The sequence below is a fragment of the Dermochelys coriacea genome, chromosome 2 (genome assembly GCF_009764565.3).
Source record: "Dermochelys coriacea isolate rDerCor1 chromosome 2, rDerCor1.pri.v4, whole genome shotgun sequence".
NCBI classification, from domain to species: Eukaryota; Metazoa; Chordata; order Testudines; family Dermochelyidae; genus Dermochelys; species Dermochelys coriacea.
The window spans coordinates 36,726,549-36,749,471 of NC_050069.1; the positions used below are offsets into that span (position 1 = coordinate 36,726,549).

Genomic DNA, 22,923 nt, shown 5'->3' on the forward strand with positions numbered 1-22,923 from the left:
TTATGTCTTTTTAGCATTCTTCCTTTAAGGAAGAATTTTGAGAGCAAGGCTGCAAATTTTGAGAGCTAGATGACCAAATAAATCCTATTGTAACTGTAGGAAGCATGTTTTCTGTTATTAGAATAAGCTATCCTAAACATTTTGAGCACACTAGTATTTGGGACAATTTAAAAAAAAATTATTTACCATTTGCATTTCTATTTGATTTACAAGGGACAGTTTTCAGAGTAGCAGCCGTGTTAGTCTGTATTCTCAAAAAGAAAAGGAGTACTTGTGGCACCTTAGAGACTAACAAATTTATTAGAGCATAAGCTTTCGTGAGCTACAGCTCACTTCATCGGATGCATTTGGTGGAAAAAACAGAGTAGAGATTTATATACACACACACAGAGAACATGAAACAATGGGTTTATCATACACACTGTAAGGAGAGTGATCACTTAAGATAAGCCATCACCAACAGCAGGGGGGGGAAGGAGGAAAACCTTTCATGGTGACAAGCAGGTAGGCTAATTCCAGCAGTTAACAAGAATATCAGAGGAACAGTGGGGGGTGGGGTGGGAGGGAGAAATACCATGGGGAAATAGTTTTACTTTGTGTAATGACTCATCCATTCCCAGTCTCTATTCAAGCCTAAGTTAATTGTATCCAGTTTGCAAATTAATTCCAATTCAGCAGTCTCTCGTTGGAGTCTGTTTTTGAAGCTTTTTGTTGAAGTATAGCCACTCTTAGGTCTGTGATCGAGTGACCAGAGAGATTGAAGTGTTCTCCAACTGGTTTTTGAATGTTATAATTCTTGACGTCTGATTTGTGTCCATTCATTCTTTTACGTAGAGACTGTCCAGTTTGGCCAATGTACATGGCAGAGGGGCATTGCTGGCACATGATGGCATATATCACATTGGTAGATGCGCAGGTGAAGGAGCCTCTGATAGTGTGGCTGATGTGATTAGGCCCTATGATGGTATCCCCTGAATAGATATGTGGACAGAGTTGGCAACGGGCTTTGTTGCAAGGATAGGTTCCTGGGTTAGTGGTTCTGTTGTGTGGTGTGTGGTTGCTGGTGAGTATTTGCTTCAGATTGGGGGGCTGTCTGTAAGCAAGGACTGGTCTGTCTCCCAAGATCTGAGAGAGCGATGGCTCGTCCTTCAGGATAGGTTGTAGATCCTTGATGATGCGTTGGAGGGGTTTTAGTTGGGGGCTGAAGGTGATGGCTAGTGGCGTTCTGTTGTTTTCTTTGTTGGGCCTGTCCTGTAGTAGGTGACTTCTGGGTACTCTTCTGGCTCTGTCAATCTGTTTCTTCACTTCAGCAGGTGGGTACTGTAGTTGTAGGAATGCATGATAGAGATCTTGTAGGTGTTTGTCTCTGTCTGAGGGGTTGGAGCAAATGCGGTTATATCGTAGCGCTTGGCTGTAGACAATGGATCGAGTGGTATGATCTGGATGAAAGCTAGAGGCATGTAGGTAGGAATAGCGGTCAGTAGGTTTCCGATATAGGGTGGTGTTTATGTGACCATCGCTTATTAGCACCGTAGTGTCCAGGAAGTGGATCTCTTGTGTGGACTGGTCCAGGCTGAGGTTGATGGTGGGATGGAAATTGTTGAAATCATGGTGGAATTCCTCAAGAGCTTCTTTTCCATGGGTCCAGATGATGAAGATGTCATCAATGTAGCGCAAGTAGAGTAGGGGCATTAGGGAACGAGAGCTGAGGAAGCGTTGTTCTAAGTCAGCCATAAAAATGTTGGCATACTGTGGGGCCATGCGGGTACCCATCGCAGTGCCGCTGATTTGAAGGTATACATTGTCACCAAATGTGAAATAGTTATGGGTCAGGACAAAGTCACAAAGTTCTGCCACCAGGTTAGCCGTGACAGTATCGGGGATACTGTTCCTGACGGCTCGTAGTCCATCTTTGTGTGGAATGTTGGTGTAGAGGGCTTCTACATCCATAGTGGCTAGGATGGTGTTTTTAGGAAGATCACCAATGGACTGTAGTTTCCTCAGGAAATCGGTGGTGTCTCGAAGATAGCTGGGAGTGCTGGTAACGAAGGGCCTGAGGAGGGAGTCTACATAGCCAGACAATCCTGCTGTCAGGGTGCCAATGCCTGAGATGATGGGGCGTCCAGGATTTCCAGGTTTATGGATCTTGGGTAGCAGATAGAATACCCCAGGTCCTGGCTCCAGGGGTGTGTCTGTGCGGATTTGTTCTTGTGCTTTTTCAGGGAGTTTCTTGAGCAAATGCTGTAGTTTCTTTTGGTAACTCTCAGTGGGATCAGAGGGTAATGGCTTGTAGAAAGTGGTGTTGGAGAGCTGCCTAGTAGCCTCTTGTTCATACTCTGACCTATTCATGATGACGACAGCACCTCCTTTGTCAGCCTTTTTGATTATGATGTCAGAGTTGTTTCTGAGGCTGTGGATGGCACTGTGTTCTGCATGGCTGAGGTTATGGGGTAAGCGATGCTGCTTTTCCACAATTTCAGCTCGTGCACGTCGGCGGAAGCAGTCTATGTAGAAATCCAGGCTGCTGTTTCGACCTTCAGGAGGAGTCCACCTAGAATCCTTCTTTTTGTAGTGTTGGCAGGAAGGTCTCTGTGGATTAATATGTTGGTCAGAGGTGTGTTGGAAATATTCCTTGAGTCTGAGACGTCGAAAATAGGATTCTAGGTCACCACAGAACTGTATCATGTTCGTGGGGGTGGAGGGGCAAAAGGAGAGGCCCCGAGATAGGACAGATTCTTCCGCTGGGCTAAGAGTATAGTTGGATAGATTAACAATATTGCTGGGTGGGTTACGGGAACCATTGTTGTGGCCCCTTGTGGCATATAGTAGTTTAGATAGCTTAGTGTCCTTTTTCTTTTGTAGAGAATCAAAGTGTGTTTTGTAAATGGCTTGTCTAGTTTTTGTAAAGTCCAGCCACGAGGAAGTTTGTGTGGAAGGTTGGTTCTTTATGAGAGTATCCAGTTTTGAGAGCTCATTCTTAATCTTTCCCTGTTTGCTGTAGAGGATGTTGATCAGGTGGTTCCGCAGTTTCCTTGAGAGTGTGTGGCACAAGCTGTCAGCATAGTCTGTGTGGTATGTAGATTGTAATGGATTTTTTACCTTCAGTCCTTTCGGTATGATGTCCATCTGTTTGCATTTGGAGAGGAAGATGATGTCTGTCTGTATCTGTGCGAGTTTTTTCATGAAGTTGACAGATTTCCACTCTATACGGCTAAATTCAGTGCCTTGCATAATCACAGGTTTCAGAGTAGCAGCCGTGTTAGTCTGTATTCTCAAAAAGAAAAGGAGTACTTGTGGCACCTTAGAGACTAACAAATTTATTAGAGCATAAGCTTTCGTGAGCTACAGCTCACTTCATCGGATGCATTTGGTGGAAAAAACAGAGTAGAGATTTATATACACACACACAGAGAACATGAAACAATGGGTTTATCATACACACTGTAAGGAGAGTGATCACTTAAGATAAGCCATCACCAACAGCAGGGGGGGGAAGGAGGAAAACCTTTCATGGTGACAAGCAGGTAGGCTAATTCCAGCAGTTAACAAGAATATCAGAGGAACAGTGGGGGGTGGGGTGGGAGGGAGAAATACCATGGGGAAATAGTTTTACTTTGTGTAATGACTCATCCATTCCCAGTCTCTATTCAAGCCTAAGTTAATTGTATCCAGTTTGCAAATTAATTCCAATTCAGCAGTCTCTCGTTGGAGTCTGTTTTTGAAGCTTTTTTGTTGAAGTATAGCCACTCTTAGGTCTGTGATCGAGTGACCAGAGAGATTGAAGTGTTCTCCAACTGGTTTTTGAATGTTATAATTCTTGACGTCTGATTTGTGTCCATTCATTCTTTTACGTAGAGACTGTCCAGTTTGGCCAATGTACATGGCAGAGGGGCATTGCTGGCACATGATGGCATATATCACATTGGTAGATGCGCAGGTGAAGGAGCCTCTGATAGTGTGGCTGATGTGATTAGGCCCTATGATGGTATCCCCTGAATAGATATGTGGACAGAGTTGGCAACGGGCTTTGTTGCAAGGATAGGTTCCTGGGTTAGTGGTTCTGTTGTGTGGTGTGTGGTTGCTGGTGAGTATTTGCTTCAGATTGGGGGGCTGTCTGTAAGCAAGGACTGGTCTGTCTCCCAAGATCTGAGAGAGCGATGGCTCGTCCTTCAGGATAGGTTGTAGATCCTTGATGATGCGTTGGAGGGGTTTTAGTTGGGGGCTGAAGGTGATGGCTAGTGGCGTTCTGTTGTTTTCTTTGTTGGGCCTGTCCTGTAGTAGGTGACTTCTGGGTACTCTTCTGGCTCTGTCAATCTGTTTCTTCACTTCAGCAGGTGGGTACTGTAGTTGTAGGAATGCATGATAGAGATCTTGTAGGTGTTTGTCTCTGTCTGAGGGGTTGGAGCAAATGCGGTTATATCGTAGCGCTTGGCTGTAGACAATGGATCGAGTGGTATGATCTGGCATGTAGGTAGGAATAGCGGTCAGTAGGTTTCCGATATAGGGTGGTGTTTATATGACCATCGCTTATTAGCACCGTAGTGTCCAGGAAGTGGATCTCTTGTGTGGACTGGTCCAGGCTGAGGTTGATGGTGGGATGGAAATTGTTGAAATCATGGTGGAATTCCTCAAGAGCTTCTTTTCCATGGGTCCAGATGATGAAGATGTCATCAATGTAGCGCAAGTAGAGTAGGGGCATTAGGGAACGAGAGCTGAGGAAGCGTTGTTCTAAGTCAGCCATAAAAATGTTGGCATACTGTGGGGCCATGCGGGTACCCATCGCAGTGCCGCTGATTTGAAGGTATACATTGTCACCAAATGTGAAATAGTTATGGGTCAGGACAAAGTCACAAAGTTCTGCCACCAGGTTAGCCGTGACAGTATCGGGGATACTGTTCCTGACGGCTCGTAGTCCATCTTTGTGTGGAATGTTGGTGTAGAGGGCTTCTACATCCATAGTGGCTAGGATGGTGTTTTTAGGAAGATCACCAATGGACTGTAGTTTCCTCAGGAAATCGGTGGTGTCTCGAAGATAGCTGGGAGTGCTGGTAACGAAGGGCCTGAGGAGGGAGTCTACATAGCCAGACAATCCTGCTGTCAGGGTGCCAATGCCTGAGATGATGGGGCGTCCAGGATTTCCAGGTTTATGGATCTTGGGTAGCAGATAGAATACCCCAGGTCCTGGCTCCAGGGGTGTGTCTGTGCGGATTTGTTCTTGTGCTTTTTCAGGGAGTTTCTTGAGCAAATGCTGTAGTTTCTTTTGGTAACTCTCAGTGGGATCAGAGGGTAATGGCTTGTAGAAAGTGGTGTTGGAGAGCTGCCTAGTAGCCTCTTGTTCATACTCTGACCTATTCATGATGACGACAGCACCTCCTTTGTCAGCCTTTTTGATTATGATGTCAGAGTTGTTTTTGAGGCTGTGGATGGCACTGTGTTCTGCATGGCTGAGGTTATGGGGTAAGCGATGCTGCTTTTCCACAATTTCAGCTCGTGCACGTCGGCGGAAGCAGTCTATGTAGAAATCCAGGCTGCTGTTTCGACCTTCAGGAGGAGTCCACCTAGAATCCTTCTTTTTGTAGTGTTGGCAGGAAGGTCTCTGTGGATTAATATGTTGGTCAGAGGTGTGTTGGAAATATTCCTTGAGTCTGAGACGTCGAAAATAGGATTCTAGGTCACCACAGAACTGTATCATGTTCGTGGGGGTGGAGGGGCAAAAGGAGAGGCCCCGAGATAGGACAGATTCTTCCGCTGGGCTAAGAGTATAGTTGGATAAGGTGCCACAAGTACTCCTTTTCTTTTTGAGAATACAGACTAACACGGCTGCTACTCTGAAACCTGTGATTATGCAAGGCACTGAATTTAGCCGTATAGAGTGGAAATCTGTCAACTTCATGAAAAAACTCGCACAGATACAGACAGACATCATCTTCCTCTCCAAATGCAAACAGATGGACATCATACCGAAAGGACTGAAGGTAAAAAATCCATTACAATCTACATACCACACAGACTATGCTGACAGCTTGTGCCACACACTCTCAAGGAAACTGCGGAACCACCTGATCAACATCCTCTACAGCAAACAGGGAAAGATTAAGAATGAGCTCTCAAAACTGGATACTCTCATAAAGAACCAACCTTCCACACAAACTTCCTCGTGGCTGGACTTTACAAAAACTAGACAAGCCATTTACAAAACACACTTTGATTCTCTACAAAAGAAAAAGGACACTAAGCTATCTAAACTACTATATGCCACAAGGGGCCACAACAATGGTTCCCGTAACCCACCCAGCAATATTGTTAATCTATCCAACTATACTCTTAGCCCAGCGGAAGAATCTGTCCTATCTCGGGGCCTCTCCTTTTGCCCCTCCACCCCCACGAACATGATACAGTTCTGTGGTGACCTAGAATCCTATTTTCGACGTCTCAGACTCAAGGAATATTTCCAACACACCTCTGACCAACATATTAATCCACAGAGACCTTCCTGCCAACACTACAAAAAGAAGGATTCTAGGTGGACTCCTCCTGAAGGTCGAAACAGCAGCCTGGATTTCTACATAGACTGCTTCCGCCGACGTGCACGAGCTGAAATTGTGGAAAAGCAGCATCGCTTACCCCATAACCTCAGCCATGCAGAACACAGTGCCATCCACAGCCTCAGAAACAACTCTGACATCATAATCAAAAAGGCTGACAAAGGAGGTGCTGTCGTCATCATGAATAGGTCAGAGTATGAACAAGAGGCTACTAGGCAGCTCTCCAACACCACTTTCTACAAGCCATTACCCTCTGATCCCACTGAGAGTTACCAAAAGAAACTACAGCATTTGCTCAAGAAACTCCCTGAAAAAGCACAAGAACAAATCCGCACAGACACACCCCTGGAGCCAGGACCTGGGGTATTCTATCTGCTACCCAAGATCCATAAACCTGGAAATCCTGGACGCCCCATCATCTCAGGCATTGGCACCCTGACAGCAGGATTGTCTGGCTATGTAGACTCCCTCCTCAGGCCCTTCGTTACCAGCACTCCCAGCTATCTTCGAGACACCACCGATTTCCTGAGGAAACTACAGTCCATTGGTGATCTTCCTAAAAACACCATCCTAGCCACTATGGATGTAGAAGCCCTCTACACCAACATTCCACACAAAGATGGACTACAAGCCGTCAGGAACAGTATCCCCGATACTGTCACGGCTAACCTGGTGGCAGAACTTTGTGACTTTGTCCTGACCCATAACTATTTCACATTTGGTGACAATGTATACCTTCAAATCAGCGGCACTGCGATGGGTACCCGCATGGCCCCACAGTATGCCAACATTTTTATGGCTGACTTAGAACAACGCTTCCTCAGCTCTCGTTCCCTAATGCCCCTACTCTACTTGCGCTACATTGATGACATCTTCATCATCTGGACCCATGGAAAAGAAGCTCTTGAGGAATTCCACCATGATTTCAACAATTTCCATCCCACCATCAACCTCAGCCTGGACCAGTCCACACAAGAGATCCACTTCCTGGACACTACGGTGCTAATAAGCGATGGTCACATAAACACCACCCTATATCGGAAACCTACTGACCGCTATTCCTACCTACATGCCTCTAGCTTTCATCCAGATCATACCACTCGATCCATTGTCTACAGCCAAGCGCTACGATATAACCGCATTTGCTCCAACCCCTCAGACAGAGACAAACACCTACAAGATCTCTATCATGCATTCCTACAACTACAGTACCCACCTGCTGAAGTGAAGAAACAGATTGACAGAGCCAGAAGAGTACCCAGAAGTCACCTACTACAGGACAGGCCCAACAAAGAAAACAACAGAACGCCACTAGCCATCACCTTCAGCCCCCAACTAAAACCCCTCCAACGCATCATCAAGGATCTACAACCTATCCTGAAGGACGAGCCATCGCTCTCTCAGATCTTGGGAGACAGACCAGTCCTTGCTTACAGACAGCCCCCCAATCTGAAGCAAATACTCACCAGCAACCACACACCACACAACAGAACCACTAACCCAGGAACCTATCCTTGCAACAAAGCCCGTTGCCAACTCTGTCCACATATCTATTCAGGGGATACCATCATAGGGCCTAATCACATCAGCCACACTATCAGAGGCTCCTTCACCTGCGCATCTACCAATGTGATATATGCCATCATGTGCCAGCAATGCCCCTCTGCCATGTACATTGGCCAAACTGGACAGTCTCTACGTAAAAGAATGAATGGACACAAATCAGACGTCAAGAATTATAACATTCAAAAACCAGTTGGAGAACACTTCAATCTCTCTGGTCACTCGATCACAGACCTAAGAGTGGCTATACTTCAACAAAAAAGCTTCAAAAACAGACTCCAACGAGAGACTGCTGAATTGGAATTAATTTGCAAACTGGATACAATTAACTTAGGCTTGAATAGAGACTGGGAATGGATGAGTCATTACACAAAGTAAAACTATTTCCCCATGGTATTTCTCCCTCCCACCCCACCCCCCACTGTTCCTCTGATATTCTTGTTAACTGCTGGAATTAGCCTACCTGCTTGTCACCATGAAAGGTTTTCCTCCTTCCCCCCCCTGCTGTTGGTGATGGCTTATCTTAAGTGATCACTCTCCTTACAGTGTGTATGATAAACCCATTGTTTCATGTTCTCTGTGTGTGTGTATATAAATCTCTACTCTGTTTTTTCCACCAAATGCATCCGATGAAGTGAGCTGTAGCTCACGAAAGCTTATGCTCTAATAAATTTGTTAGTCTCTAAGGTGCCACAAGTACTCCTTTTCTTTTTGAGAATACAGACTAACACGGCTGCTACTCTGAAACCTGTGATTATGCAAGGCACTGAATTTAGCCGTATAGAGTGGAAATCTGTCAACTTCATGAAAAAACTCGCACAGATACAGACAGACATCATCTTCCTCTCCAAATGCAAACAGATGGACATCATACCGAAAGGACTGAAGGTAAAAAATCCATTACAATCTACATACCACACAGACTATGCTGACAGCTTGTGCCACACACTCTCAAGGAAACTGCGGAACCACCTGATCAACATCCTCTACAGCAAACAGGGAAAGATTAAGAATGAGCTCTCAAAACTGGATACTCTCATAAAGAACCAACCTTCCACACAAACTTCCTCGTGGCTGGACTTTACAAAAACTAGACAAGCCATTTACAAAACACACTTTGATTCTCTACAAAAGAAAAAGGACACTAAGCTATCTAAACTACTATATGCCACAAGGGGCCACAACAATGGTTCCCGTAACCCACCCAGCAATATTGTTAATCTATCCAACTATACTCTTAGCCCAGCGGAAGAATCTGTCCTATCTCGGGGCCTCTCCTTTTGCCCCTCCACCCCCACGAACATGATACAGTTCTGTGGTGACCTAGAATCCTATTTTCGACGTCTCAGACTCAAGGAATATTTCCAACACACCTCTGACCAACATATTAATCCACAGAGACCTTCCTGCCAACACTACAAAAAGAAGGATTCTAGGTGGACTCCTCCTGAAGGTCGAAACAGCAGCCTGGATTTCTACATAGACTGCTTCCGCCGACGTGCACGAGCTGAAATTGTGGAAAAGCAGCATCGCTTACCCCATAACCTCAGCCATGCAGAACACAGTGCCATCCACAGCCTCAGAAACAACTCTGACATCATAATCAAAAAGGCTGACAAAGGAGGTGCTGTCGTCATCATGAATAGGTCAGAGTATGAACAAGAGGCTACTAGGCAGCTCTCCAACACCACTTTCTACAAGCCATTACCCTCTGATCCCACTGAGAGTTACCAAAAGAAACTACAGCATTTGCTCAAGAAACTCCCTGAAAAAGCACAAGAACAAATCCGCACAGACACACCCCTGGAGCCAGGACCTGGGGTATTCTATCTGCTACCCAAGATCCATAAACCTGGAAATCCTGGACGCCCCATCATCTCAGGCATTGGCACCCTGACAGCAGGATTGTCTGGCTATGTAGACTCCCTCCTCAGGCCCTTCGTTACCAGCACTCCCAGCTATCTTCGAGACACCACCGATTTCCTGAGGAAACTACAGTCCATTGGTGATCTTCCTAAAAACACCATCCTAGCCACTATGGATGTAGAAGCCCTCTACACCAACATTCCACACAAAGATGGACTACAAGCCGTCAGGAACAGTATCCCCGATACTGTCACGGCTAACCTGGTGGCAGAACTTTGTGACTTTGTCCTGACCCATAACTATTTCACATTTGGTGACAATGTATACCTTCAAATCAGCGGCACTGCGATGGGTACCCGCATGGCCCCACAGTATGCCAACATTTTTATGGCTGACTTAGAACAACGCTTCCTCAGCTCTCGTTCCCTAATGCCCCTACTCTACTTGCGCTACATTGATGACATCTTCATCATCTGGACCCATGGAAAAGAAGCTCTTGAGGAATTCCACCATGATTTCAACAATTTCCATCCCACCATCAACCTCAGCCTGGACCAGTCCACACAAGAGATCCACTTCCTGGACACTACGGTGCTAATAAGCGATGGTCACATAAACACCACCCTATATCGGAAACCTACTGACCGCTATTCCTACCTACATGCCTCTAGCTTTCATCCAGATCATACCACTCGATCCATTGTCTACAGCCAAGCGCTACGATATAACCGCATTTGCTCCAACCCCTCAGACAGAGACAAACACCTACAAGATCTCTATCATGCATTCCTACAACTACAGTACCCACCTGCTGAAGTGAAGAAACAGATTGACAGAGCCAGAAGAGTACCCAGAAGTCACCTACTACAGGACAGGCCCAACAAAGAAAACAACAGAACGCCACTAGCCATCACCTTCAGCCCCCAACTAAAACCCCTCCAACGCATCATCAAGGATCTACAACCTATCCTGAAGGACGAGCCATCGCTCTCTCAGATCTTGGGAGACAGACCAGTCCTTGCTTACAGACAGCCCCCCAATCTGAAGCAAATACTCACCAGCAACCACACACCACACAACAGAACCACTAACCCAGGAACCTATCCTTGCAACAAAGCCCGTTGCCAACTCTGTCCACATATCTATTCAGGGGATACCATCATAGGGCCTAATCACATCAGCCACACTATCAGAGGCTCCTTCACCTGCGCATCTACCAATGTGATATATGCCATCATGTGCCAGCAATGCCCCTCTGCCATGTACATTGGCCAAACTGGACAGTCTCTACGTAAAAGAATGAATGGACACAAATCAGACGTCAAGAATTATAACATTCAAAAACCAGTTGGAGAACACTTCAATCTCTCTGGTCACTCGATCACAGACCTAAGAGTGGCTATACTTCAACAAAAAAGCTTCAAAAACAGACTCCAACGAGAGACTGCTGAATTGGAATTAATTTGCAAACTGGATACAATTAACTTAGGCTTGAATAGAGACTGGGAATGGATGAGTCATTACACAAAGTAAAACTATTTCCCCATGGTATTTCTCCCTCCCACCCCACCCCCCACTGTTCCTCTGATATTCTTGTTAACTGCTGGAATTAGCCTACCTGCTTGTCACCATGAAAGGTTTTCCTCCTTCCCCCCCCTGCTGTTGGTGATGGCTTATCTTAAGTGATCACTCTCCTTACAGTGTGTATGATAAACCCATTGTTTCATGTTCTCTGTGTGTGTGTATATAAATCTCTACTCTGTTTTTTCCACCAAATGCATCCGATGAAGTGAGCTGTAGCTCACGAAAGCTTATGCTCTAATAAATTTGTTAGTCTCTAAGGTGCCACAAGTACTCCTTTTCTCTACAAGGGACAGTGTCTATTATAAAAGAGTTTCAAAATTTGTTTTTTTAGCCTCTAGGGGGCCTGCTTTCCCTCAGCCCTCCTCATTTGATCTCCCATTTGTATCAACTAAAATTTTTTGCAAGCAGGATCAGGGTCATTGCTTGAAATACATACTTAGGAGCTTTAAAATAACAATCTTCTCTGATTATTTTGTAATTTCTACCCAGCTGTATTTTTTATGGACAATAGAGCAATATGACAAAGTCTTTATTTCCTTGCTTGTCAAAAGCACTATGACTAATGTTAGCATGGTTCTGTGACAGGGCTTGTTAATTAACCTGGGTTTATTCTGATGATTGGATGGGTAACTCTTCAGCAACACTACAAAAATATTGCAAGACTATGCATTTAATAAATGGTGAGATTTGTTCTTGGTGACAGAACAGAGGATTTTTTATGAAAATGGATCTCTAGAATCCAGATGACAAGATTATAACAATTTTGTATGTTGAACATTTGATTGAGAAATGTTTGACAGTGTCCCTGTAAGCATTTTAAATAATCCATGATGCACTGGATTTGTTTGCTTTCATCTTAAATAAAATGAAATTATTACTGTCTGGCTTTTGCATCTTAATATATTTCCAAGCTAGCTAGAGAAGTTTGTATATGTGCTCATAGGGAAACATGTCTAAAGGGGATATGCAGATGTGGTCAGACAGACCTGCCTCAACCTCTGACCCCTGCTCTCCAATATGCTTGTTTTCTTCATCTCCTTCTGCATTCAATATAAGCAAAACAGGAAATCAAAGTGAGACAAAAACATGTATACATTGTTACAAGCTGATTAAATAAACAATAAATTTCAAACAAATAATATACAATTCCTCACTATTTGGAACAAATTATTTTTTTTTGAGTGAATCAAGGGTGAAATAAATCTTGTGTATGTGGTCATACCTAATTCTAGTAGCACCAAATCCTGTTTTGCTTTTTTATGCATGACTTTCATTTAGTTCAATGAAAGCTTTGTGCAAGGAAAGAAGGTAGGATGTGGCCCTTAATATTCCTGACCTGGTGGTTTCTGAATTAGTTAGTGATGCATAGAAAAGCGGGCAATAATTATTGAAGCAGAGAAAAGCAGACACAGCATAAGCTTTAAAGATCTAAAGTAAAAGCATCCACTCTGGTTTGGTTTTGTTTTTTCTTGCAACAATCTTCCAATCAGTGAACAGCTGATTTAAATATGTGGGCAAATCATCAGTAAGAATTTGAGAGTTACCTGCATATGCCCCCAAAGAGCAATGTGAAAATAATGTCCCCCTCCCCCAAGTACAGTCACTTGCAAAGAAAAAGAAAAGGAAGAAGATGATCAATTTGTAACTAAACAGCAAGTTAGCTGAATTTCAGAAAACCTAGAATTCAACAAAACATTAACTCAATTGACTTTTCTTTAGGAACTACAATTAAAATGAAAGTGCTAGTATAAGTACATGTAGATTTTACTGTCATCTGAAAAAGTGCACAAGAGTCAGTAAAGACAACATCAGGTGGTACATTATTATAAGATAAACAACATAAAATATAAATCTTATTTGATCTATTTAATGTACCAATGAGTACATATAAAAAAAAGAACCAGAACTCTTCCTATATAACATATCTGTGACCATAGTAACTACAGTAGACAGAGAAAAAGCATATTGAGTTGGACACTTATCCTTCTATAAACCAACATTTTTGAATGCAATTAATTTATTTGGTTTGTTTTAACTTATTTTTAACATTGCATTTTTTCCTGTTACTTATTGACAGTTTCTCACAGCATTTTAAAAGAAATATTTGTATTTTGCTTCCTCGCTGAGTGTGATGTTCTGTTTCTAATTCTTTGTTAATAATTCCACTACTACATAGGTTTATTATAATTTTACTTGTAAACATATTGTGCTACTAACCAATATACTGAATATCTAGATATTGGGATTTTCTAGTTTGTACTCACAGCTTAAAATTACTCATACCAAGGCATTAATATTAATATTTAGACAACAAGTAGTGTCAGTAAAATGGAAATAGATGGGTGCTTAGATTTTTCTCTAGATTTCTACAATAAAGTTATGGTATTTCAGATTATTAATAGCACATTGTAGTCAGTAGAAAAACTGATTTAAATGGGAGCAGGATTAGATCTGCTATGGCTGTGTTAATGGAAATACAAGATTGGTTCCACTAAAAGTTTGAGAACTGAGCTAGAATGTTATTGGTACCCAGGGTTACTAATACAGGACTCAACTGTGGCTGTCACAAGCTCCAAGCAAGGGGCAGTGCATTATTGCACTGCCACAGGAGCAGACTGGAAGCATATAACTTAGCTACTCTCCTTTTTGAGCTTCTGCCAATCAAGGTAGCCAGTGCAAGGCAGTAAGGCACTGTAAACTGGGCAACAGTGATGTGCACATTATCCCAGATTAACTCTATGTGGAATGAGAATGTCCACACATGGAGTTAATTAAGAATGGTTAATCAGAAATAACTACATATGTAGACAAGCCCTAAGTGACTTGTCCAAGGAGAGACAGAGTGGCAGAATGGTATGTAATTAAAGGCTGTATCACAGTTCATATGTGCAAGGAAAACAAATTAAGGATACATGGACAACCTTAACATGTCTTTTTCCTAACTTCTGAGTACTTGACTTTGCAACCTTAATGTTCTTTTAAAATTATTTTTCAGCTTTATAGGTAATTTCCCCCTTTTTCCCACCCTTATTTTTAAGAGCAACTGAAAAACCAGAAATTCCATCATATGGACCCATATTGATTATCGCTGGTCATCAGTAGGGAACCCAGCACCTTTGGATTCACAGCACAGACTTCTAGAGACTGCATTAAAGTAGTAAGCAGCACTGCAGGGGAATGCAACACACTCTTTGCCAGTAGTTTATACAACTAATTGATAGCAGAGAAATACTGGGAATCGGGAATCCAGGGTTTAATTCCCAGCCTGTAGTAGAGCTTACAACCCACCCTGAACCCAAAAGAACCCAACTACAAGTGTTTGGGTTGGGTTGGGTGGGAAAACAAATGGACTGTCTGAGGCTTGTGTTGGCTTCCCTCCTTCTGCCTTTGGGGCTGTCACCACCTTAGCTGCATGCCCCATCCCTGCAGGAGGCCATCGCCACCTTGATATGTTGTGTGTGCTCCGGAGACAGTGTGCTGGTGAGTCAGAGCACCTCTCACTCTACAGCATGCACAGCGGAGCAGGATGTGCATACAGCAGAAGCAGGGCACACAGCCACTGTCTTGCCACCTCCTGGGCAGGAGGAGGAGAGCTGACTCCATAGACAGGAGATGGCAACTGTGGAGCTGACTCAGGTTCGGGGGAAGGCTCCGGATTGGGTCAGAAAACAACCTCACCCTCTTAGGTTGTGTGAGCTTGGGTCTAAGTTGGGTCCAAGTCAAAAACTTAGGCCCAAGCAGACCTCTACTCTGGAGGGTCATGTGGTCTAATGGTTACAGACAGCACAGATACACATATAGATTTGGTATATTCATTCTTTAATGCTGTGTGAACTCCCAGTTCTACCAGAAATGACCCTGGGCAACCTCTTAGTTACCCTATCTGTAAAACAGGGGGGTATGCTATGCTACAGTAGGAATACAAGGCTTTGATAACTTATAAAGTCTGTAAAATGAACAGAAATAACCCCTGTCAGTGGAAGGGCTGAGGCTAGAATCTGAGGCTGAGGTCACCTCCTGACTCCAAATCTATGGTACAGTTCCCTAGGACAGAGGATTGCCTAAATCTATTGCATCTCCTATCTGGTGTTCTTGCACTATGCTTAACACATAGCAGGTTCCGTAGAGGATAGGCTATACTCAGTGCAGTTGGCATGTAATGAGCTTATGTTGGGCTGGGAAAGGTTTAAGGCACATGGAACGTTCAGACATTTTAGCACTCCCATGTGAAAGACTATACTGAACACATGTAAAGGATAATGCTCACAGACTTAGAACTTGGACAAATCTGAGTGGGTTTTCATAAGAACAGAAAAAGGAATCACACTATCCCTCTGCTAAATTTCAAGTCCCTGCTCTTTAGCATGGAGGTGTTAGAGCTCTTCAAAGAAACAGCTGGACAGTGGTTTTTGCAAATCAGCTGAGATAGACAGCAAACATGGAAAATTTCAGCCCCAATACTTAAATTTTGGTGAAGTTATTAGCAATTGAAAATGGGGTCTTACAACAGAAAGTATTATGCAACTTTAACTACAGATGTTGTTACCAGTTCTATTATAATTTCAATATAGTATAGATCTTAATAAACAATTATTTACAAATTAAAACGCAGAAGATTATCAATAATTTGTGACTTCTTTGGAGAATAATGAGTGAAGCATCGATCACTTCAAAGCTGCCCAAAATCTTGTGAAGTGGAAAGTCTTATTGTTATAATTAAATGTAGTAGACAGGGCTAAAATATGGGAAGTCAAGAAGTCCGATATTTGAAATAGTTTTAATAGTAATTTCATGGGGTTTATATTTAAAATATAGACTGCAAGCAGTTACTGAATTTAGCCTTGTTCTAAAGCCAAATAGGACCAAGACTTGCATTTCAGCAACATATAAAGTCAAACCTCTTATTTTCCTTCTATTAGATTAGCAATAGTTATAAACATTCACTGGTAATAAGTTTTTGATGTCTCCAACACCATTATAAAATTGTAGGAGGTGTATTTTCAGCTCAGTACACACAGTTTTAGCTGTGTAGCTCCACTTAATGCTAAAAGGAGTTGTATAGCTAAAGCCCAGAACAAAATATTGAAAATATTCCTAAGAAAGAAAGAAAGAAAGAAAGAAAGAAAGAAAGAAAGAAAGAAAGAAAGAAAAAGATTCTCCAAGCCTCTAAGAAATACCATACCATATGCAGGATCCAACATAAAAAATAAGTGTTTTCTAGTCTGAAAATACCCTTGAAATATTACATACTTAAAAAGCACACACACAAACAAACCAACCACCTTCTAGAGCCAGATACTTCACTGCAGTACACCACTTTTGTACTGGTTCATCAACACAAAGAGGTCATAAATGTGGCAGATCTAGCCAACTGTGGATTCCTTACTATGCCCTTGAAAATGGACTGGCCCCTTGCCGCCACAAGCATTCACCATAGTTTAAAGCAAGCTTTCAGGCTGTTACACACTAAAAGCTGAGTACTCAGCTACAACAAAAGGGGACCCAGATTGGGGAGCTGTGAATAGCTCATTTGTTCCCTCCTAGAATCACAGCATTTTACTATTTTTCTTCAGACATGTGTAATAAGTGTCTGACCCTGAAATGAGTACAGATTATTCATGTCACTAAGGGTCAACAGATCATGTTATTTTTAAACCTTTTTCCTTCTAGTACAATACACAGATGACATGGACTAACTCCTGGTTGTTATCCTTTGATAATTTTTTAATTATCTCATTAACATCTGAACTTCAACTGGTCCAAGCTAAAATGGTTTTTAAAATGCAAGAAAATTATATAATACAGCATATTCCACGTACAGTACTCAATCCTATATTTTACAGTCATTTTCTTTAAATCATGGGAAAGTTTGCCCTCTTTGTTGCCCATATTTCCATCACTCTTACAGACCAATTCTTAGCCTGTGTTAGTACAATGCCTAGCATGAGCAGCTGAACCTGACTGAGGTCTCTGCATACTATCACGCTACTTATAATGATAAATAATAATCTGCAGAATGCCTGACAACTTTCAGTTTTACTTGCTATTGCCTTTAATGCTCTTCTCTTTGCCTCAATGTTCTACTCAGTTTTTAAAATTATTTATTAATTAAATAACTCTTCCATTGTGGTCAATGTTCTGGGTTCCACTGGTTTTCAGTCAGAATCTTGCATGCTTTTTTTGTTGTTGTAACAGCAGCAATATTTTGGGACATAATCCACATTCTTAAAATTATATCAATTTTTTCTGTAAAATGCCATCTTCCTTTGCAATCAAGCTACACAAAATACAGGATAGTAATCATAATTTCATTGAGTCACTGTCAGAGGTTACTTACCAGTAACTGCATAAAACGAGTTACAAAATGGAGTTACCTGGCTCCTAAATTACCACATTAAAAAAAACTACGTAGAATATTGAGACAAAGATTGCATAGCTGCAGGTTATGGCAGATAAACTAGGGTATATAAAAGTAAAATATTTGTATTTATTCTACATACTCTCTTTAATTACATTTGTACTTTTTCTTCACATAATATAGAAAATATATATATACAAAATTAAAAAAGCCATAGGTCTAGCCATTGAGGCCTGAACATATGATCATACTTTGATTATATATTGAACTCCAGTGTCTATGTATTTTACAGTTCTCTGTAACCCAAATCTTCAGAAAAATCTACTTTTTAGTTGATATTCAGTAATAACAAAATACCACTTCATTCTTTGAAACCATCAGTGTAGTGTCTCATGCAACATCAGGACAGCCAACAACTCTAGATTTCTCATAAACAAATATTACAAATCTTTAAAAATGTATTTATCATGGTAGTGCCTAGGAACTGACTGAGTACAGGGCCCCATTGTGGTACGCCCTGTACAAACTCAGAGTAATAGCCAGTCTCAGCCACAAAAGCTTACAGTCTAAATAGATAACACAGACAAAGGGTAGGGAAAAAGGATAGAATATACAAGCATAATGAACAATGGCACAGAAGTCATGTTAGTATATTATTTCCTGGCATAGCTAGACTACATTTAACTGTGATATAAACATTTTCACAACACAAAAGACACTGCAGAAAAGTACACACTAGGATAATGATCTGGAGAGTCTGATTCCAAAACTGAAATAAACACCATAAACACTAAATAAAAAGTCTGTTGAGACAGATACGTATAGACCTTCAGAGACATAAAAAAGGACTGCAATTGATATCTTCTGGTTTGCCATGAAGCAAATTGAGTATCAAAACTGACGTTAATTCTATGAAATATTTTCACTTCTGTGGGGAGATTAATTTTTAGGAAAAATCTTACCGCTTTTTGTTTTAAGTCTATCTTGATTCAGGGAATTTTTACTTCTCAGTCCAATGCGTGTGACTTAAAATCCAGTAATTGCTTTCAACAACAAAATAATGTTACATGTGTACGTGTAGTGAACGCTAATGCTCCCATCTCATAAAGATGTATGTACAGGCTTAACATTAAGCACACTGAAACTGAAGCCCAATTGAAATTAATGATACTACTGTAGTGCTTAAATTTAAATATACACCTACGGTCTTGATACTGCAAACAGTAATACATGGTGTTTAACTTCATGCACATGATAGTCCAACTGACTTCAGTAGGACAACTCATGAAAGTTTATGCAGGATCAGGGCGTAAATATTTCTAGGAAATATACAGTCTGAGGAATCATATATCTATGGAATCATATACAGTCTGATTCTGTAAGGTACTAAAGCATGTGTCTAACTTTAAGCACATGAAGTCGTCTCATTTAATGCAATGTGACTACTTATGTGCTTAAAGTTAGGCACATGCTTAATTACTTTGCTCAATTGGGGCCATATTTAGGTAGTTATCTAAAGAAAAATTCTACATTTTTAGGGCTGACCACTGTACAGTTTATGAACTACAAATGGGGAAAAATACATGAGTGAATAATTATCATAAAAATTCTTCCACTGACCTAATAAAAGTCTATGCAATCAAGCAACATCAATTGCAGTTGGGTTTATTTTTGCTTATACAGCCTCTCAAAAAGACTTTCAAGCAGAAAACAAACCCTCCATTATGTACAGACCTTCATAAGGTTCTATCTCCTTGTCTCCATTGTCTAGGGAGAATAAAAATAAAACAAAAAAGGGAACCAAAGAATAGGGTTTAAAAACAACAGCACTTTTACAAAAGGTATAACATAGATTTTCATAAGGGAAAAAAGAAGAGAGCACATGGGCATCTAGACTGATTTTACAAAGCATGTTTATATACCATCAATAGAAAAGCTGAAAATATATGATGCCAAAAATGTAGTTTTATTCCTATGATTTTGAAGTTTCCTGAAAATGTCTTGTCTACTGAACAACCGCTTTCATGAGGCATTCAAAGGAACAGTATTGACAGTATCCGTAAAGTATGCATCACCAAGCATCTTGCTGGTATTTATTTTGTTGTTAAAGATGATGCCCTTTTTTCTTAATCTCTTCTGAGTCAAGAGTGATATCTATACTATGCATGAGCTAATCATCCTTTGTACTTGTGAGATCTTTTTCTTTTATTGTTTTTAGCATAGGAGCTTTGTATTACTATTCTATCACACATTGATCCTGATCCTAGAAAGGATGCTGCATTCTCAACACCCAGGGAAGACAATGGGCACTCAGAATCTTTCAGGATTGGACATTTTATGAAACACATTCATTATGCCAGAGTTTTATCAATAAAATGCTAAGCAACTGATACAGGACCTTCTGCTCCTGTTGAAGTCAGTGCAAAATGCCCATCGACTTCAATGGGAACAGAATTGAGTCAATGCATAGTCCACTTTGATCTCTGTTTATTAAATTGTTTTGATGATATAGATTAGTTGAATTCAAGTGGCAGTAGATGTTAGTCAGATTTTGAAAGAAATGGCGGATGGTGCAAACCACAAAACTATTGGCAAATATTGGTTCTACACAGGAAAAACTCAAGACCTTTAGGTTCTAATTTCAAGGAATAAATAAAAACCAATCCCTCCTTCATTTTAGCAATCCACAAACAATTCTGAAGTCACATAAAAAATAACACTTACTTCTTTCCAATGTTCCCTTTGGTGGGAGCTGTGGTAACTGCCTGCCCCTTCGTCCTGCTACTGGAGTACTTGATGGGCTTGTTTGGACAGACCCAGTTCGAGGATGTGACCTATAGAACACACGTCAAAACAAAACATGCCCTTTAAAAGTCACATTCATCCTTCGATACCTACAGATCTAATACAATGACTAAGAAAATTTTGGTGCACTTAGAACTCTTGAGGTACTGTAGTGGTACAGCTGTCTTTTTTCACAGAAGGACTAGTTAACAATTAAACAGAGAAAACTCTATCTAAAGAAAAAAGACAAAATAAGCCTAAATATTGACATGTAATATGTTTGCGTAGCTGACTCCGCATATTTTCTGTGTGTATGTATTCATGTATGTGCGTGTGCTCTTTTATTAAATACATGCATACATACAAAACCATCTAGGGGCTACATGCTAAGATCCTTATTCCATTTATATTCAGTTAAGCAAAAATGAAGTAAAATAGTGAGAAATTACATCAGGAATTGATTCTTGATATAATTAGCTTTCACTATCGGAAAGCCAAGAAATATATTCTACAATCTTAAAATAAGGTGATGTTTCATTCAACTTCCTAGTCAGCCAAATTGGCTCCACATATAGTCATACTTTCTTTACTGTAGTTGTACAAAAGGGAGTTTACATAAATTGGTAAAATTCTACATCAGTAGTAATATAATGTACTTTAACAGGAACTATACAGACTATGGCACAGTAAAATGTAGTCAGAGAAAACAGTGGTTAATACACAACGTTAGTACAATCCATTTAAAGAAACTTTTTTTAAAAAAAATAGTTTCATTTGATGTTATGATGGTTGTTCCATAAGCGATGTCTGATGAACACAAAAAAAATCTCATTCTGTAAGAGAAGAACATGATAGTTATGAGGTGCTTTATGTGGGAAATCTCCCAGGATTCCTGATAAATGAGAAATCACAAAACAAATGTAGTTAAATACGTTAGTAAACAAATTACAATGGCAGTCACACCATTATATCCACAATAGAATATAAATAGTGTGTTGGCACTGACAGGGTTAGTATCTACTGCTACTAGTGATCAGCCAAAGATGGAAGGCGATACCAATTAGCTACTGGGAAAATAAAATGTGAGTTGGTGGGGCAAAAGGAATTAGTCTGATTGATTTGTCTGTTTCACCTCGATAAGGCAGGTGAAGGAGGGGCAGATCTTCCAGTCATTAATGAAGGCATCGACCTCATGAGGTTTGAATCAGGACGCTCTGTGGATCGGGAGCGGGAGCTGGTCCGCTCTAGCACAGGATGCTGTTCTGTTGATCTGGATCTTTGATATGGCTGTCTATCTGCTGCTTCACAATTCCTGTAATGTTAGTCAAAAAGCAGCTCAGTTGACCTTTAACTGTTCTGTTAGTTATAAAATATGCTGCTTGGTATTGATTTGGAGAAAAATCATTGTTAAATACATTTTGGTAACTTTTCTGAGTTCGCTTCTTGATAACATACAGTATTTATAGATGTATGCAGTCTCTTTGCAAAACTCTGGATAAATAGGCTAAAATGTTTTCCATGCCTCAATAATGACTTTCCATGCTATAATCTGTTTCCAGGCAATTTCTCAGTAAAACCATTTTGTTAACCAACTACACCAGTACACCAAACGTTGAAGGAAAAATCAATTTGATTAGAGAATATTAAGCCTAGTTGATGTTAATAAGTTGTCTGGTTCTGCATTCTCACTCATATAAGTAGTTCTTACCGATTACATTAACTTCATTAGCATTACTCATATGAACAAGGGTTTGTAGGATAAGGCCCATAGTAAATATTTACAAGCTATATCTGATCTAATTACAGTACATTGACGTCAGCTGTAAGATTCAACTTTAAAAACAAAGGACAATATATATGCCATGCATTAAGAATGGCTCATACAGTTAGATTACTCAATGTTCTCATTAATAGAGACCTCTAGTACCACTAGCACAGTATACATTCAGATGACCCACAGAGGAACACAAGATTTATCTCTGGTAAAAGTTAGCTTCTTGTTTTCTTGATCTAATGTATGGTGCCAATGTAATGACAGAAAGAGGAAAACACTGAGTTGTGAAAGGCAAATATGGCAGAGGAAAATAAGAGGTTCCAAAACAACTGACTAAATTAAGATATAGTACAAAATAATTTGTGGGGTTCAGCTTCATTTCTAATGAAATAATTATTGGATTTCTGCAGTACTTTTCTATCTCAGGTCATAGTTTGATCCTTTTGCTT

At 40.9% G+C, this 22,923-nt stretch overlaps 1 protein-coding gene across 23 annotated transcripts in view; it reads right to left on the bottom strand.

Annotated features, from left to right (window-relative positions):
• The window catches only part of RIMS2 (regulating synaptic membrane exocytosis 2), a 786,041-nt gene that overhangs the window by 184,790 nt on the left and 578,328 nt on the right, over nucleotides 1-22,923 (bottom strand). For 15 of the 23 annotated variants that reach the window (XM_043507439.1, XM_043507441.1, XM_043507440.1 and 12 more), the window contains 2 exons: nucleotides 21,833-22,012; nucleotides 20,641-20,750 (listed from right to left, as the gene is read on the bottom strand). In XM_043507439.1, coding sequence (XP_043363374.1) covers nucleotides 20,641-20,750; nucleotides 21,833-22,012 — 290 coding nt within the window. Of the gene's footprint in view, nucleotides 1-19,650; nucleotides 19,684-20,640; nucleotides 20,751-21,832; nucleotides 22,013-22,923 lie in introns of all 23 variants that reach the window. The other 8 variants (XM_043507460.1, XM_043507452.1, XM_043507461.1 and 5 more) reach the window with 3 other exon arrangements.